This window comes from Dasypus novemcinctus, chromosome 11, assembly GCF_030445035.2.
Source record: "Dasypus novemcinctus isolate mDasNov1 chromosome 11, mDasNov1.1.hap2, whole genome shotgun sequence".
Classification (NCBI taxonomy): Eukaryota; Metazoa; Chordata; class Mammalia; order Cingulata; family Dasypodidae; genus Dasypus; species Dasypus novemcinctus.
The window spans coordinates 24,552,908-24,572,946 of NC_080683.1; the positions used below are offsets into that span (position 1 = coordinate 24,552,908).

A 20,039-nucleotide genomic window follows, 5' to 3' on the forward strand; every position below is an offset into this window, starting at 1 on the left:
AAAGTCACCCATTTTCAATCCATTGAAGGTATTGTCCTGTTTTTGAGAGATGGTCATTGGAAGTCTTTTCTTCCTTGCTGTGCTTCAAATCTGCAACTATCCATAAAGCGCGATCACTGGCATAGCTTTCCTTTGTTGAACCAAAAACATTTAAAAATCTCCCCATGAATTATTTACACGGCAGCTCCAATCAGCAACATACCTGACAGACTCCCCAGCTGAAATGAAAGTTCACTGTGTAAAGGAGCCCAGGGAGGCTGGCCACCTCCCACTGCGAGGTTATAGACAGAACTAAGTCAGCACACTTTATATGTCAGCGCCGACATCAGAAGGAATCAGATCCTTTGATCTCGGACCTCCACAGGAAGCTTAGATCTCAGACAAATTAGATAAAAAATGAATTTATAGCAGATATGTGTCCTAAGGCATTCAGTTGAATGTTTGGGTTTTAGGGAAGGAAGGCTAGTGAGCATCAAAACACATGAATTGGCAAGCTTCCTTCCCCCTCTGCCTTGTCAATGAGTCCCCATTAAAATGATTTCAAATCACCCCTCCCTGTCTCTTAGAGAGAAGAGGAACCACAGTCCCATTGGTGAATCTGATCAAGTTTTAGAGAGAAATATTTAAAACATGGGGAACATATATCTCTTCTCTACAAAGAAGGGGACCACTGGTTTCCTTGTGTCCTTCCCCATTTGCCCACTGTTAGCTGTAACTTTACCAGCTATCCATAACCTCTTTTGGCTTCTAAAACTTTCATAGGCAACACACCCAGGCCATGACTATGATTTTATAATTTCTGTGTATATTAGTCACTAATGTCTTGAGCAAAGGAAGCATTAACAATGATTCTGCACCTCAACCCCCAACTATCCAAATTTTCCTGGCCCAGTCTCATGTCTTACATTTACAGTTGGATGACCCTCATTCAGTGCAGAAGGCCCAATATAATTGCCTGGACCTTTGAGCTCAAATAGGGCCTGAAGCAGAGAGATGGACAGTTGTAGAGTCAACACAAAGAATGTTATTCTACCTTGGTTTCTTATTTGTTAATAAGGGCATGAGTCATGTCCACATTTTGGAGAAGGTATATGTAATGATTAATAAATACTATATCACCTGTTTCCTTTCTGCATAGATTATTCGTTCCTATAAGGAGAAAATTATCATTTATTTTTAATGATTAATACATGGCATAGCAGAATGTCATAAACATTAGAGAAAGATAAAAAGAAGGAAAAGTCACCTTTAGTCCAACATTATATCTTAGTGACTTCCTAAAACTCTACCAATGGACATATTTTAGTAAACCTAACTTAATTCATTAATCTATCTGCAATTTACTTTGGTTTATTTTTAAAGTGCAAATCCAGATTCAAAAATGTTCAAAACAGTCAAAAATTTCTAGCTTCATTTATAGACTAACCCTTCTGTTTTTCTTTATTATCTCCTTAAACTATATTTCATTCTATATCTAATTGGGTGTTATGTTCTATTCCACTGCTCTGTCTATATATTCTGATATCAGTATTACATTAGAAATTGCCTTGCCACTGTAGATACAGGGCAACACCTATTGCAGTGATGAAAGGCAAAACGTCAAAAAAAAGCTTTTTCATTTTTTCATTTTTTGATATCCCAATTTATTTTTTCTTTATTTAATTAGTATGTATTCTATATCTAGCCTTTAAGCCCATCATTATATTCCATTTTACTATTAATAGAACTTGGCAATATATTAGCTTCAATTTTGCAGAAGTTTTGGACCACAGAGAGGTTCAACTATGGCAGGGAAGGAACACTGGTGTGGGGTGTTATTCATGGGGGGCACATGGTAGGGAGGGAGTTCTCCAGGGCAGGTATACAAGGTACATAAAAATGTTTGTATATTTTTATAGTAGTTACAGTTAAAAATAACAACTGAGGGAGTGCTGAGTTCCTAGCCAGGGGAGCGCTATCATACTCCCCAATGGAACAGCAACAATCCCCCAAGTGCAATGGCAAAGACCAATAAAGAAGTCAAGAAATATATTGATACAGATGACTATGCTTATGAGCCTGTGTGCCTGAAATATGAACTAGGCCTAGAGCTGCAGGGTGCCTGAGAGTTACCTCCTGAAAGCCTCATGTTGCTCAAATGTGGCCACTCTCTAAGCCAAACTCAGCATGTAAGTGCATTTCCTTCCCCCAAGCATAGGTCATGACTCCCTGGGATGAACCTCCCTGGCACCAAGGGATTACTACCAAGCACCAGCTGATGATATAACTAGAAAAAGACCTTGAATAAAAGGGTCAACTCAGACCAGCAGAATATTTCAGCCTACATGTAATATCAGGTGTTAAAAACTGCTTTTTGACCTTGAATGAATAAAAGGGGAAAATGGAAGGGACAAATGAGTTTATATGGCTATGAGTCTCCAAAAAAGAGTTGGAAGGTCATCAGAGGGGTTGCACTTATGCACGCCTCAGCAGGGTCCCAGAGACAGCCAAAGTAGATACAACCCCAGGAACTGGTTCTCCTGAGGGCTACAGAGACCCACAGGTTCTATGGTCATGGCAGATGGCTCTGGAGTTCAGTGCCATGTCATTTGGCCCTACTTTGGATACTTTGGAATTTGTGTTCCTAAGTGTTATGGAGTTGGACTCAGATGTGAACTTTCTACTCATGCCTCTTCTGTCACTTTCACTGACTGTGGTTGTCACTGGGGTTGTTGTATATTCAGGAGACCTGAATCTCTGGATTGTCCATGTGACAGCCAGGCCCTGAGCCTCAGAAGACTTGCAACTCCTACCCTCTAGCTTATTGGACTTACCCTGGCCAGTTAACAGGGAGGTGAAGAAGGTCAACCACCACACCAGGGAGCAAGCAGGACAACTGCATCCATCATCCATGTGGAATCTAAGCCCCCTTTCAATACAGAGGTGGAGTGGACATAACCATCCCAGGATCCACAGGGTGGAGGAATAGAGTATGACTTAGAGTGGATTTACTGATATTCTACTATGAAACTATTGTGATTAGTAATGGAAGAAATTGTAGCATTGATGTGGAGAAAGTGACCACAGTAGCTGTTGAGGGTAGGGAGAGGGAAGAAGGGAAATGATCTGGGGGCATTTTCAGGACTTGGAGTTGTCCTGGGTGGTACTGCAGGGACAAATGCTGGATACTGTATGTTCTGCCATGGCTCACTTGTGGACTGGGGGAGAGTGTAAACTACAATGTAAACCATTACCTATGTGGTGCAGCAGTGCTCCAAAATGTATTCAACAAATGCAGTAAATGTCTATGATGATGAAAGAGGTTGTTGATATGAGAGGAGTGGGGTGAGAGGGGTGGGAGGTATAGGGGGACCTCTTATATTTTTTGAATGTAACATTTTAAAAAAATAGAAGAAAAAAACAAAAGAATGGTAACATAAATTTTTCTCTCTGGTACAGCTGCCCATCCCTCACTCCCATGAAATCACATTTCTTTTGCAAAAAAAAATTTTTTTTAATCACTGGTCTATATTTTCTGATGAGCTTTATATTGTTTTAAAATATAAAAAGATTGGCATTGTAATTAAATTCAAGTTAATCTGGAAATAATTTCAGTCTTTGCAATATCAGCCAATCTAATTTAAAACATGTAATTCCTTATGTATTCAAGTCTTCTTCTTTAAACTGTTTGGTCAAATTTTAGGGTTTAATTTTTATATAAGTTTCAGGTACCTCACTAAGATTTTTTTCCAAGACAGCATATACCTTGTTCACTATTATGCATTTCATTATGTTTTGTTAATAATACCATTGGTTTACAGTATATAGTTTTTATAAATTGCAATAATATTTAAGTAAGTTACCTGAAGTCATTTATTAATGATAGCAATTAGTTGAAACTTTTCAGTTTGCTGGTAAACAATTTTATCATCTTAACCATCAAATACTTTCTCTAACATTGCCCTCTTAATTTTGTTTTATACATAGTTGCACTTTTAGCATTCCAAAATATGTTATAAAATGATGGTGCATTTGCATGTTTTGTCTTCATCCGAATAGGAATTCCTCTCATATTCCATTGCTAAATGTGATATCAGTTATGACAAAATGTGTAAACTATAGTCCACAGTTAGTGGCAATGCTTCAATATGTGTTCATCAATTGCAACAAATGTACCACACACTAACAAAGGATGTTGTTTATGTGGGAAAGTGTGTGTGTGTGGGGGGGCCTATGAATTCCCTATATTTCTTATGTAACATTTATATAATCTATAGCTTCTTTTAAAATAAAATAAAATAATGTAAAATAAAATAAAATGTGATACTGAATCCTGGTTGCAAATGATATTGGAACACTTCATCTTATTTAGCAGGTCTGTTCTTATTCCTGATTACTTTTCTTTTTAGGTTGTCTTAAGGAATTAGTGCTGGATTTTATTCTATGTTTTTAAATTAGGAAATGTTCATACAATTTTTCTTATATAACTTTAACACGCAATGTGTTAATAATTTCTAAATATAGCTTTATTTTCCTGGAAACCTGGAACAGTTTCTAGTTCTTGGCTGTTTTGTCTTCATCTATCAGCACAACTTGAGGCCATCTGTCTCCTCTTCTCTCCCTGGCAGTCTCACAAACTTTCGTTTACAAAAGTTAAATTGGCATTACTTTTTCTCTTAAATGAACAAAACATGCCATATATAGTCAATAGAATTCCGAAGTGGTGGAGATAAAAAAATCCCTTAAGCTGATGTTCATAGTCACATGTGCATAATATCTACCCCTTTTCTTATGTCAGATACCCATTCCCAACATTAGAGGCATGGATTTCACAGATGATATTTGACCAAGCCAGACAAAGATAGTGGTTTGGAGACGGCAGCACTGAGGACAGCAGCAGTGACCAATTTACTGAGACAAAAGCAGTGGCAAGAAAACTAGGTGAAGAAGCTAGAGTAGCTGGCAGAAAACATTGCCTGAAAGTAAGTCACATTTTGTCCTTTGTTAGGACCCAAAAGATATGTAGTCATTATCCTGCTGTTGGTTCTGTGAACTATGGGTAGACCTTCTACATCTCTTTTGGAAGAGGTGAGGGTTCTGTTTTCGAGCTGTTGTAAAAACTGCCTGAATCCAGGGGTCTCTGGAAAGAGAGAGTGGAAAGAATAGGGGAGGGGTCAGGGGATGCATTATTTCATCTCTGTCCTCATCATTCACTCAACAAGAGTTGTCAATGGTCTAATATCTGCAAAGCCCCATGATGGAAGTGCTGCTGGAATTAGAAAATATGATCTGAATAAGATAACCATAAATAGTTCAATTACATATAAAAGGTATTAAATTAACCAGAGGGAAGTGCTATACAAGCTGAAAGAAGGGAGTCCTCCTTCTAGATGAGCGAATTGTATATGGCTCCCTGAAGAAAAAGCATTTTATCTGGGATTAGAAGGAAGGGGAGACTTTAGATATGTGGCTATATTAGAGAAGACACATTGAAGCTGGGAGATCTATATTATACATGGAGAATACTGGCCTGGAAGGGAAAGAGGAGTGAAGGAGTGGATACCCATAAGGTATATAGTAAATGAGACTGAACTGGAGACATATCTGTGAAAGGAGCAGGGGTAGATAAAAAATAAAGTCACTGCACAAGTAAAATTGATTAACAAAACTTGGCAAGAAAGGGGGCACAGTGTTCAGAGGGAGAATTAGAATTTAAAGATAACCCTGAAGTATCTAGCCTGAGGGATTTTGGGGGCTATTACTAAAAGAGGAGGAATGATGCAAAACTGAGCTATGACAGAGCAAAGAGGACTCCTTCCCTGGGATCTCTGTGAACCTGAGTTTGTACAAACTGGACTAACAAGCCCTTAGCAAATGGGATTTGAAACTGTGTGATATGATTTAAAAACTAGAGGCACTGAACATGTAACCTAGGATTATAATATTCTTTAGCATTCTCTCCCATCTTTAAGCTCTTCAAATACATATTGTTTGTCATGATCATTTTACACTTGTTTATTGCCAGAAATTATTCCCTCATTTTCCTGAAAATATTGTTCTTCCATAAAAACCACATTGAAACCTCCTGAAGGAGAGGGTGTTAGATAGTATGTCTCTGTAACTCCAGAAAGAAGGTCTAATAAGGAATATCAAGAGATAAAGGAATACTTATTTAATATATATTGGCAGTTAAAATAATTCTTTTTGTTCATTCATCCCAGCAGGCTCTCATCTACATGTTACAAAGATGTGTAACAGCTTCTGTCAGTTTCTCAACCTTGGAATTACAGATATTTGTGGCCAGATATTCTTTGTGGCCAGATATTCTTTGTTGTGGGAGCTGTTAGGTGTTCTGTAAAATGTTTAGCAGCATCCCTGACCTATACCCACCAGATGCCAGTAACACCCCCAATCTACCTGTGACAACCAAAGACATCTTCAACATTGCCGAATGACCTCTGGAAGTAAGATGACCAGGTGGTCTAGTTTGCCTAAGACTGGAGGGGTTCCTGTGACACAGGAACTTCAATTTTAAAACTTGTACAATTCCTGGCAAACCAAGATGTGTTGATCACCCTACCTGAGGGACAAAATTGCTCCTCTGCTGAGAAATAATATTCTCTCCAACAAATGGTGCTGGGAAAACTGGATCTCCATATGGAAAAGAATGAAGGTGCACCTCCATATTTCATACCATATAAAAAACATAACTCAAAGTGGGTCAAAGACCTAAATATAAGAACCAAAATTATAAAACCCTTAGATAAAAATATAGGAAAGCATCTTCAGGTTCTTGTGTTGTGCAATAGTTTCTTACGCTTTACACCAAATGCTTGAGCAACAAAAGAAAAAATAGAAAATGGAGCTTCATCTAAATTAATTTTTGTGCATAAAAGAATGTCATCATGAAAGTGAAAACACCTACAGAATGGGAGAAAATATTTGGAAACCACTTATCCTATAAGGGTCAACCATTCTAAGGTCCACAGGATGGAGGAACAGAGTACGGATTAGAGTGGACTTACTGATATTCTATTCACGTACTATTGTGATTAGTAATCAAAGAAAATGTGGCATTGGTGTGGAGAAAGTGGCCATGATGGCTGCTGGGGGTAGGGAGTGGGAAGAAAAGATGTGATGTGGGGGCGTTTTCAAGACTTGGAGTTGTTCTGGGTGGTGTTGCAGGGACAGTTACCAGACATTGTATGTCCTCCCATGGCCCACTGGGTGGACTGTGGGAGAGTGTGGGCTATGATGTGGACCATTGACCATGAGGTGCAGCGGTGCTCAGAGATGTATTCACCAAATGCAATGAATGTCTCATGATGATGGAGGAGGTTGTTATTATGGGGGGGAGGAGTGGGGTGAGGGGGGTAGGGGGTATATGGGGACCTCATATTTTTTGAATGTAACATTAAAAAAATAAATGAAGACCAAAAAAAGCCTTTTAAATTTTAAAAAAAATATATATCAAGAATATATAAAAAAATCTTACAACTCAACAACAAAACAACAAATAACCCAACTAAATATTGCCAAAAGACTTCAATTGATATTTCTTCAAAGAAGCTGTACAAATGGCCAAAGAACACATGAAAAATGTTCAACATCATTAGTTATTATGGGAATGCAAAACAAAACAACAATAAGATAACATTTCATACCCACTAGAATAGGTACTAATTAAAAACAAACAAATTAAAAAACAAAAAATAACAAGTGTTGGAGAGGATGTGGAGAAATAGTAGCACTCATTCACTGTTAGTGGGAATGCAAAGTGGTATACCCTCTGTGGAAAACAGTTTAGCAGCACCTCAGAAGGTTAAATGTAGAATTACCATATGACTCAACAATCGCACTTCTGGTATATATCCCAAAGAGTTGAAAGCAGGAACTCAAACAGAATATTCACACTGATGTTCACAGAGGCATTATCGACAATTTCCAAAGATGGAGACAACCCAGTTTTCAACAGATGACTGGATAAACAAAATGTGGTATAAACATATAATGGAATATTACTCATCCATAAAAAGGAATCAAGTTTTGAAACAAATGGCAGCCTGGATGAACCCTGAAGATATCATAATGAGTGAAATAAGGCAGACACAAAAAGACAAATATTGTGTGACCTTACTGATATGAAATAATTAGAGAAAAGTAAATTAATAGAACCAGAAATTAGAATAAAGTTTACCATGGGGGTAGAGAATGGGGAGTTAACAGTTAATTGTTGCAGAGTTTCTGTTTGGGATGATGGAAAAGTTTTGGTAATGGGAGGTGGTAATGGTATCACAACACCATGAATGCAATTAACACTGCTGAATTGTATATTTGAATGTGTTGTATGTAAGTATGCTAGTTTAAGGCTTTTATAAATCCAGAAAAGACCATGTCCTTAGAGCTAATCCATTCCAGTGGGTATAAACCTATTACAGATGGGGTTTTCTTTTGATTAGGTTACTTCAATAGGGCATGACCCAGGGTGGGTCTTAATCCTCTTACTGGAGTAGTTTATAAATGGGATCAGTATGGAGAGAAACACAGGAGCTCAGAGAGGAACCCACAAAAGCTGAGAGAGAGCCACAGATGGAGCAGCCAGAAGCTGAAGGCAATGGAACCAGAAGGAGAAGGCAGAAACCTGCAGAGGCCACCATGTGCCTTCCCATGTGAAAGAGGAGTTTCATCAATTGTAACAAAGGTACCACACTAGTTCAGAATGTTAATAATGGGGAAAATTATATGTAATGGGGGTATATGAGAACTGTGTTTTTTTCTGAATGATTTTCCTGTAAGCTTGCAACTTCTCTCATTAAAAAAACAAAATAAATAGAATAAAAACAAAATTATGTATGGAAAAGTGCCTCCTCTTGAGAACAACTGCTCTGTGTGAGCAGAGAGCCAGCTGGCTTTATAAGGAATTCCAAAGACCATCAGTGCTACTGTAGAGGTACACATTCAAGATTCTTGGAACCCACTGAGGGAAATACTCATTTCAATTAGGCTAGGATGGATTGGGAAAGGTTTTTATGAAGAAAAAGGCATTTCAGTTGTTTCTTAAAAGCTTGAGGAGGTTTTAACAAGTGAAGCCAAAAAATCCAATTGGAAGAAACTTTGCAAACAAGTGGGCAGGAAGATATTAGGCAAGCCTGGAGAGCATGAGCTAGCTTGCTAAGTGTGAGCAGGGAACAGGACGGTAAAATCCAAGCTAAGGCTATACAGATAGGAGGAAGTCAGGTCTTGGAGGATGTTGATTAGTTAACAACAAAACAGCCACAAAAATAAGTAACACATGCATAGCACATACCATATGCCAAGAATTGTTCTGAGATTTGTGGGGGATATTAACTAATTTAATCTTTGGAACTAAACATGGGCAATATAATAATGGAAATTTTATAATGAGGAAACTGAAGGGCACAGAGAGGTTAGTTAACTTGCTTAAGACCACAATGCAAGTCAATAGGAGAGTCAGAATTAAACCCAGTCTGTCTGACTCCTGGGCTGCATTCTCTTAACCGTCACATTCTCCTGCTGCTTCAACTGATGATGGAAATTCAGTGAAACTTTTAATTAGTTAGTGATATGAGCAAATATGATTTTTTAAAGATGACTTGGGTGGTGCTATAGGACAAGAACCTGCCAACTCTAATTATTTAGGATATATGTTTTCCTTCCTTCTTTTCCCATTGCGACTCTCTAGCATCCCTCTCCATATCATGCATGATGAGTTTACAGTCTGAATCTACTGGGAAAATGGTAATGCTCAGTTCCATCAACTAAATAAGCTCAGTGCTATGGTAGTGTTCAATGAATGCAAAATGCTGATGAAAGTGACAGCCAATCTTTTATCAGCAAACTTTGAAAGTTAAAAAAACAGAGGAAAAAGGGAAACTAAAGTGCTGTGGAAATAACGGAATAAAACCAAATTTATTTAAAGCCAGCAATAATTAGGTGTTTTGTAGCTGGAAATAATTTCCAAGGAAAAGCAAGAGATGCCTCATTACTTGCCTTGGAAATGATGATCTTAAGATTTGGACAAAGTATAAAAGATAAGGAGATAAATCTGTATGAACCCCAGAGGAGGATTTGGATAGTTCATCTTACTATTTTTACCATGAATGCCCTAATAAAGTAGCCTCTTTGAAGCTTCCATCTCTTCAATCTAAACTCTTCCACAGGGGCCCTGTCCCCTGCTTCATTCCTGATAATTTATTAATGAGCCACCAAATAAAAAATGTTCCTTAATAAAACACTCGGGCATTGTGGACTGCTTATGTTAATTTAAGCATGGCAACTGAGATTCATGTAGATGACCATATTAGATTAGCACAGAGAGCAGCATCACTCCTGCTGTTTGCTGAAGAATGCAGCTGAATAGGTTGATCTTCACAGAATCAGGTTCAGATGACAGTTTTAAAACACCTGTCCTGAATATACATGCAACAATATGGACAAAAGCCTTTGAAAAGATCAAAATTCAAATGTCCTTAGATGGAATCTAGAAAGAGTTTGGTCCCCTCTTCTCTGTCTCCATTCTTCACACCTCTCCCCCATCTTGTCCCACATCCTCTGCCATCTTTTGGTGTAGATAACACCATTCTATTCTCTGGGAAAGAAGCTACTCATTTTTTTTTTTTTTAATCACTTGATTTTCTACTTAAGAAAAAATATAAATAGGCAAACAATCCGATACACGCACATTCATACATGAATACCAGCACTCATTCAACTAGAGTCAGAACAATATTAGACTGGTAGTTTTTGGTTAATATGCACTCAGAACCAGTAAGATCGGTATTTCTTTGCTAGCAGCAATTACCATGATAATTGGCTTTTACTTGGAAAGACACAGGAATATTTTAGTTAGAACATATGTTTCTAAATTTTCAGACTCGTGGAAATTATATGAATATTTCCATTGACCATATCCACACTTGGCAAGGCCATCTTATGTTCAGGTCCAGTCCACTGTCCTCCTACTTTCTGTGTCATTAGAAGGACAAGGATATAGCATTGGTCTGAGGCAAATGATTATCTTTTCTCTGCTTGGCACCAATTCTAATGGCAAGTTAACAATATAATAACAAGTTAAACCATCTGACATAATGCACAAAGGAGGAAAATAATACATTTTGCTCAAAGTATGCCTGAACATCAAACCAGATAGGAACAAAGCTGACTCATTTCTTGAGGGGCCTATATTCCTTCTAATTTGCATAAATGGTGTTCGGCAACTATACATTCTTCTTTCCCAAATTCAACAATGTTGCCAAACTGGCAGCTTTGCAATAGCTAAGGGAAAGATTATACGCTTGGTTTCTAGGTTTCCCTTTCTCTATGTAACATACTCAAATGTTAAGCCAATAATCTACTGAGAAAAAAAATACAAGTGTCATCTCGACTAATTGGTTAATAGCTCAGTGAATCAGCAGGATGCATATTCCAGAGTTGGGGTATAATTTCCTTGAAAAGTGACAAAGACAAACCAAGAGACTACAAATTAATTACTTCAGAGATTGGCAGCCAGAGGTAGAGAGAGGTCACAGTTCATTCGCAATGGGCGCCTTTTGTGGGAATTATCCTCATTGCCCAAGCTCACCTTCTCCCAATACAGGGTGTTCTTTTTCAGTCTCTATTTGTGATCCTTGGCATTTGGATGACACATGGATAGGCTTCTTGTCACCATTAGTCTGGGATTCAGAAATCTCTTCAGTTTTTGTTTCTGTATTAATGAAAAAAGAAGTCAGAGTTTTAAATTTTTTTAGAGAAGTTTTTATTCGTAAGTGGTCCCTAAAGGTGTTTCCCTAGTCCCCCCACCCCCAAAAAACCCCACAACTATTTATACATGCAATAAAATGCATACAATATAGGCAATGCATTGCTTAAGAAATAACTGAATAAAATCCCATGCATCTACCACCAGCTTTAAGGTATAAAATGTTGCTCTCCTATACACCAGCTGCCACATGTGGCTATTGAATTCTTGAAATGTGGCTAGCTCCCATTAAGATGTACCATAAGTGTAAAACACATGCCTGATTTCAAAGTCTTAATACATAAAATGCAAAATATCTAATTAATGTTTTTATACTGATTGCTCATTGAAATGGTAATATTTTTAATATACTGGGCTAAATGGCTATTACAAAATTACATATGGGGCTTGCATTTGTGGCTTACATCATATTTCTATTGAATAGAACTTCTTCTTATTTTGAAATGATTATAGATTCAAAGGAAGTTGCAAAAAAATACATAGAAAGTGCACCTCACCAACCTCCCATAATTTGAATATCTTGTATAAGTATTGCACAAGGAAATTGACAGTGGTACAATCCACAGAGTTCATGGAGATGTGTTTTTTATTGAAGAGTTTGCATCTTACGTCTGCCCCTGGCTGAAGAGATGTTTCATCTTCTATGTATCCATTTATTAAATACATTCATTAAAAATGTACTTAGGTTTGTCATGGCAGATGATGCTTTTGGCACTGGGGAGACAATGATGAGAGAGAACTGGTCCCTGCCTTCACAGAGCTTTTATTCTAGATTGGATGGCATAAAATAAACAACAACAACAACAAAAACACAAATAAATGTGTAATATGATGTCAGGTAATATGCCATTTCATGTTAAGGAGATAGCTATGGGGCAAAAGGAAGATATTTTTGGATAAGTGTCATTGGGAGCTTATCTCCTGGGATGAAATCACAGTAAATCAAACAAACAGAAAATACAAAAAAAGAAACAAACAACAACAACAAAAGAAACAAACAACAACAAAAAAGCCTCTTTCCCTTATGGATACCCTTGATGAAGCAGTAAAGGAAATTAATTTTACTCTAAATAAGTATGATGGTTTTGTCAAGGAAAAGTACTTGTGTGATCGAGTTTTGAGCTAAACTGCTGATTTTTTTCAATACCCTTTTTAGTTGAAAGAACTTGAAAGAATGACTGAGATAAATTATGGTAATTCATACTTAGATATTTGGAAGATTTTTTCTTAATGAATGTAGTGACCTTGTAGCGTCAAAGAAACAACTGGCATTATTTGTTTCCAATGATAAAATCCAAACTTTCATGAAAAACTTAGAATTTTGGAAAACTTGTATTAACTACCATGAATTTCACAGATTTCTAATTCTTAAAAATCCATGTTAATATTAACAAATATGATTTTTTGAATTGTGTAATGAAATGTGTAAGCATTTAGAAAATCTACACAACTCAGTGAAATAACATTTACCAACTGGCCAAAGCGAAATCTTTCAAAATCATGCTTAAGCAAGTGATACCATGGATTTTAAAGCAAGCAAGTAAAAAGAGTATGTTGAAGTGGTTTCAAATGACCCCTTGCAACTAACCTTTAAGAAACTACTTCTTATTGAGTTTGGTTACACTATCAAAGAATAATATCCACAGTTACCTGTAAAGACTATTCAAACATGCTTTCCTTTTCTATTGTATTTCCTTGTGAGGCCAGATTTTCCTCATATACTTCAACCAAACCAACATATCGCAACAGATTCAATGCAGAAACTGCTAAGCGAATCCAGCGAACTTCTATTAAGACAGATGTTAAAAAGGTTTGTAGACAGGGCAGATGGCCCCTCTTTGGAAATGGTGTTTATGTGTGATGAATCTGGACTCAGATGGGATCTCCCTTCATAAGACTTTCATGCTAATGTGCTGGAGGTGCAGTTAATGTTGGGGTTTAAGATATATTTAGGGGATTTGAATCTCTGGACTGACAATGTGATAGCCAGATCCTGAGCCTCAACAGACTCCAGCACCTACAATCTGATTTATTGGACTTACCACACTCAGCTAAGATGGAGGTGAAGAAGGACAACCACCACACCATGGAGCCTAGAGTGATTACAACTGAAAATGGGAGGATTGCATCCAGCATCCAGGTGGAATCTGAGCCTCCTCTTGACATAAAGGTGCAATGGACACAACCAATCCAGTGTCCACATAGAAGAGGTGGCATTGGATTGGGAAAAGTGGACATAATGGACAAAGGGTATGGGGAAAGGCAGGAAGAGATGAGAGGTGGAGGCGTCTTCGGGACATGGAGCTGCCCTGGATGGTGCTTCAGAGGTAATCACCGGACATTGTAAATCCTCACAGGGCCTACATGATGGAATAGAGGAGAGTATGGGCCATGATGTGAACCAATGTATATGAGGTGCAGAGGTGCCCAAAGATGTACTTACCAAATCCAATGGATGTGTCATGATGATGGGAACGAGTGTTGTTGGGGGGGGGAGAGGGGGGGTGGGGGGGTGGGGTTGAATGGGACCTCACATATATATTTTTAATGTAATATTATTACAAAGTCAATAAAAAATTAAAAAATTATAAAAAAAAAAAAAAAAAAGGTTTGTAGAAATGTTACTCTTCATGAATTTTTTTAAAGACAGTATTTTTTATAATAATGTAACTATGTTAGCATGTAATGAATGGATCATTGTGATTTTAAAATAATTAAGTAAATATTTTAAATTTTTGGTTTAATTTTTAATTTGGAAATTCTGAGGGATAGAATCCTCATTAACAAAAGTTCTTTGAGGTTCTCAATAATAATTAAAAGTGTAGAGAGGTCCTGAGACAGAAATTTTGAAAACTGCGAACACACAGCTGAGTCAGAGGATCACCTTCCACAAGGAGGAAACAGGGAGACCCCTCAGTGCTACTCCTTAGACAAATTATGGAAACCTGCATCCCAATTCCATTCTACTAACTCATGTTTTGTCTCCAGGCATCACATGGAAAGTCTTTGAGTCCCATATTTCCCATCTGTGAATTGAAAGCATGTGCTCTTTTCCTTCTCCTATAAAAGAGGACATTTCCCTCAGATTCTTTAAAATAGTTTTGTGATTATTCTAAAGGAAAGCAAGCTTAGACTCACTATTCTGATAATTAGTCATGAAATGAATTGGCATATAGCTGGTAAGATTAGGGCCTGATATTTTAAAGAACTTTAAATTTACAACTTAAAAAATAAACATACATAAAATGGGTGTAAACATACTAAGAGTTCAAAATAGCTTTACTATTTTTAAATAGCATTATGAAAATGAGTAAATAAGAGGCAAGTCTGCCCTCTTCAAGATTATACTTTTGAAAGGATAGGTACTAAATGACTCATTTTTCACATGTGCCACCTGTCTACATGTTAACACTCTCAGAATGGTGTAAAGTCAAGGGAGTTGGAAGGCAGGGGGAGAAATATATTTTTCTGACCCTAAAGTAATGCATGCTGATTTTAGAAATTTGAAAAATACAGAAAGATATAAGGCAGATGATTAAGGAAGAAAATAGAAATCACCACACAGAGCTTACTACTATAAATCTTTGGAAAATAAATTTCCATCTAATCTCTTTACTATTTTTTAACATAATTAGGAGTCTGTGTCCTCTAAGGAAAACATGAGTTAATAAAGGGAAATGTGTCCACAGATATTGAAAGTTAGAACAAAAAGAGGACACTGAGATAAACAATATATTAGCTACTGTGAGAAGAAGCCACTACCCCTAGGGCTGGGAAAGAAAAGGGAAGAGGTGGGGTTACCGGAGCTTAGGGCAAGGTCCCTGCACGGCTAGTAGGTTTATCTAGAAATGCAGAATGAGAAGTAAATCACCGACTTCACAGGATCACATGATACAGAAAATGATGAAATTTCTTTGCTTACAAGCCAGAAATCACTACAATATTACATATAATATTGTATCTACAGATATATGGGAGGTGGGGCATAGATAGAACTTTAGATAATGTTCTATCAGACAACACAAGGCAGAAACAAGAGAAGATGCCATTCTTTCAGAAAGACAGGCGGAAGCCCCAGGTTTCCTCAAGGTTGTCCAGCCCAGATCACCAGGGCAGGCAGAGGGAGGGATTCCAGGCTGAAACTCAGTTCAAAATAAAGAGCGCTGGTCTAGGTGGAACTACCTTTCCCAGTGTCATTCAGGCAAGCAAGCACAGTGAATGGAGCCCAAGGAGGAGGGAACCAGCACAGTCTCCCCAGAGCAGCTGCAGGGCACAAAGCACCCCCCGCTGCCTGACAGAGTATCAGAGACGCGGCCAGGCCCCTCCAGAGCCCGCATTCCACAGGGCCACAGAATCATGAGTGTTTGGACTGCAGTGGAATTTGGAGACCTGCTTATCCCAAACCCTATTTCACAATTTTAAAATAGGAGACTAAGGACCAGACTGCAATTCTAGATTGTACCCCACCACCAAGATAAAGTATAACTTTTGTTTCCTTGGGAAATGTGTTCCAGTGCCCAAAACTAATCAGGAAAGAAAGCTTTTCCTCATATTTTCACGAGTAACTAGAAGAAACGATTAGCTTCTGCCATTATTAGCCATTGGACGGTGGAAGGTCGTGAGCTCTGTGTGGATGGTAGGCTGCTGCCAGACAGCACGGCTCCTGGAAGAAGAGGGAGGCAGACTGTCCAGCTCTGTCTCCTCTCTGAGTGGAAGAAAAACGCTACCTTTCCTGAGAGGGGCCTCTCATTACACCTGGCATTCCTCATGGATTCATGTAACGAGAACAAGAAGTGAATGAGCTAGTTCTGAACGGCAAGCCCACCCTAAAAGTCTTCACACATGGTCTGTATCAGTCTCCTAATTGGCGTCTGGGTGTCCAGTTCGCCCTGAACCCACAATCTGTCTCCACGAGGTGAGTATGCAAGTGATTGCTTTAAGCATATTTTTTATGCTGTTGCTCCTCTGCTTGAAACTTTAAACTCGGCGTCCATATCAAAACTGTCCACGCTTTCTCTCCCAAAGCCCAGTACCTTTCTCACCTTACCCTTCCCATCAATATAGACAATATGCAACTCCTCACGGTTCTCAGGTTTGTTTGTTTGTTTGTTTTTCGCTTATTTTTACCTGTGCCTCTTTGCACACGTTCTTTCTTCTGCTGAGGACCGTCCTACACTGAGCAACCTGGGGAATATTTACTCATTTTTCAAGATTCACCAAAGCATCCTCTTCTGACTTGCCCTGCCCTTCCCTACCATGCAGACCCTAGGGACATCAATCATCCTTTCCTTTGTGCTCCCAGCAAACCACAGGCATGTATCTGTATGCTCTGTCTCCTTTGGTTGCTGTTTCTGGATTTTACCTCTGTCTTCTGCTCCTTAAGGGCACCGTCCATGGCTTGCCTGTGTCTCTATTCTTTGTACTCAGTGTGGTGCCTGAAATATTACTGACATAATGAATGGGCTAAGTTTATTATAATTTGGAGTCTGCCATACATAGGTTAAAAACATGAAAATTTTAAAGCTTCCCCCTTATTGAAGATTATACCAAATGAGCACCATTTCTTCCATAAAGATGAAACAGTGAAGTTAGGCAACTTCCAGGGTTGACACGGTGAGACCTAAAGGGCTAGATGTGTCATGGGAAGAGCATACGTGGCATCGTGCCATTCCCTCTTTTCCTTATTTATTTTGACTTTCTTTATCTCTACTAATGTTACCTCTTTTATTCTCACTCTTGCTTATAACTTGACTTCTTAATGCCACAAATGTTTATTCCACTCATTTGATGACCTGGGTGAAGGTGGGTAAAGAAAGGAATTTGTGAGTGCCTGATCTGCTCCTTTCTCTCCTCCACTCTAAGAACAGGGAAGAAAAACAGAAAGAAGCTTCTTTTACAGAACTTCTTTACCTCAGTAACTGTCCATGTCTCCAGCCTAAAAAAAAAAAAAAATTCTTCTGTTTCTGAGAAAATGCTCAAAACCATGCTTAAAGTAGAGAAAAATTACCAAGCCCTCTTTTCCTTCTCCCAGAAAAGGGAGATTCTTTAACTCACTTTGCAGAGGGTCACCTGGGGATATTGAGCACAATGGTTCAAAGAGGGGGCTCCAAGGCCAAACTGCCTGCATTCTTTGTGGTGTGACCTTGGGCAAGTGGCGTAACCTTTCTGTGCTTCATTTCCATATCTGTAACATAGGTGCAATATTTATTACCTACAGCATAAGGTTGTTTTGAGTATTAAGTGAGTTCATGCATCTAAAGCACTTACAACCAGGTCCATAGTGAGTATTTAATGAATATGATCTTTCATTGTTATTGCTATTATTATTTAATGTTCAACAAGCCTTGTCTCTACGGTATGAATTGAAGAATTTGGCTCCATGGTTTATCTATTGCAAGACTCATAGAAATTTCTTTTTGGGGAGAAAAAAGAATCATTAATACATGATACTTTTTTTTCCCAGATGTTTCCTTCCCCCCAAAAAACAAAACCATGTACTTCTGCGTTTGCTTTTCTTAAGCCAACAGCACACCAGACAGCAGAGAGCCAGCCACGAGACCGCAGAGGCCAGGGAAACAGCCAGGATGATGGCCGACCGCTCGGTCCTGGTCACAGGCAAGACGGCAAATGGCCTGGAGCGAGCTGTGAAATTAACGCCTGAAAAAAGAAAGTCCCGATAATAATATATTATTAAGATAATAATAGAATAAAATTAATGAGAAAGAAATGCTTAGAACAGTACCTGGCACATAGGAGGGGCTCAAGAAACAGTTATTGAAGTGAATGATCAAACAACAAATCAATGAGAAATCTGAGATTATATTTCTGAAGAACTACCACACTCCAGCAATATCACATAAGCATTCTTCCTCATTCTGTCCTCATTATAGAATATCAAAAGATGTTCCTCTTTTAAGAAAAATGTTCCAAAACTTGGATGTAAGGCAAAAATGAGGGCAAATCTAATAAATGACATACTGAAACATTTTCTAGCAGCCCTCCAAAGATTGTCACATTTTCAGGAACACACCCTTATTTGACTTACTATTTATTATTAGTTAATTAATTAATTAATTCCTAGAAGTCAGATGCATTGCAAATTATTTTTGTCCAGTAAAGATGCAAATGATATCTGTAGATATGAAACCTCAAAGGTTACATTTTTATTATACTTTATCCAATTTAAAAGCTTAGTTTAGCATTTCTTTCCTGGCTATATAATCTCAAACAATCTCTAAACCAACTTTACCACTCTTCTGGCTCTCTTATAAATGAGTTAAATACTTTGTTGACAAATGCTCCTTATATATTTGTGTAAGAATTACATTTAAAATTTTTTTAAATGACTTGGTACAATTTTTTAAAAAATTTATCCTCCCCGCCCTCCTTGCGGCTTACTTGCTGTGTGCTCTCTTTGTGTCCATTCACTGTGCATTCTGTGTCTGCTTGGCTTCCTTTGTTGCATCATCTGGCTGTACCAGCTCTGTGTGGGCGCAGGCCAGCTTGCCTTCACAAGGAGGCCCTGGGACATGAACCCAGGGCCTCCCATATGGTATACAGGAACCCAATTGATTGGTCCACAGCCGTTTCCCCGCATTTTTAATTTTTAAAAATGTATACTATGTCAGTTTGGATTTAAGTTTTATGAGAGAAAGCCTACTATCTGTGTTTAATTAAACATCTGCTGGTGGGCTCAAGATATCCCACATAAAAACATTTGATTTCCTTTGTCATTTCCTACATTTAAAAGGTTTAAACCCAGTGATGGTTGTTCTAATGCATTTTATAAAACTTTGAATTATCACACCTGTGCACAAACTGCATTGCACAGTTGTATGCCTTAAATGTCAGATGAATTTTCTTGACCAAAGTTAAGACTTGACTGCAAATATTTACTTTTCAGTTCAAATGGGGTGTGTGGCCATTTTTAGAATCATTTTAGATGCTCTTAAGGTATTTTTCTAGTTAAGCACAGTAGTGGGTGCAATAATTAAATTACTTTTTTAGCAGGTAGATAACCCTATCTCTACACCAAAGTTCAATCCTTTAAAAAGAGGATGTAAAAAATTGCACTCTCACCTTTCCTCTGTAGGAGAAGCCTTTGCTCTATCCTTCATGGAAAGGAGCTTATAATGTATTGCATAGCCTCAGCTGGCTTTGAAGTTTAACTAACATGTTAAACTACCACCAATTTATTAACTAGCATTACCTCTAGAAAAACAAAAGTTCTCAAGAATACATCAGAAAGGGGAAGACATTTGTTTCTTTCATGTTTTGTCAA

General features: G+C 38.0%; 1 protein-coding gene across 7 annotated transcripts in view; it reads right to left on the reverse strand.

Moving 5' to 3' along the window:
• PKHD1 (PKHD1 ciliary IPT domain containing fibrocystin/polyductin) overlaps positions 1–20,039 on the reverse strand; it is a 568,785-nt gene that overhangs the window by 34,751 nt on the left and 513,995 nt on the right. For all 7 annotated transcript variants that reach the window (XM_058306868.2, XM_071218516.1, XM_071218517.1 and 4 more), the window contains 2 exons: positions 18,257–18,415; positions 11,582–11,704 (listed from right to left, as the gene is read on the reverse strand). In XM_058306868.2, the coding sequence (XP_058162851.1) occupies positions 11,582–11,704; positions 18,257–18,415 (282 nt within the window). The remainder of the gene's footprint in view (positions 1–11,581; positions 11,705–18,256; positions 18,416–20,039) is intronic.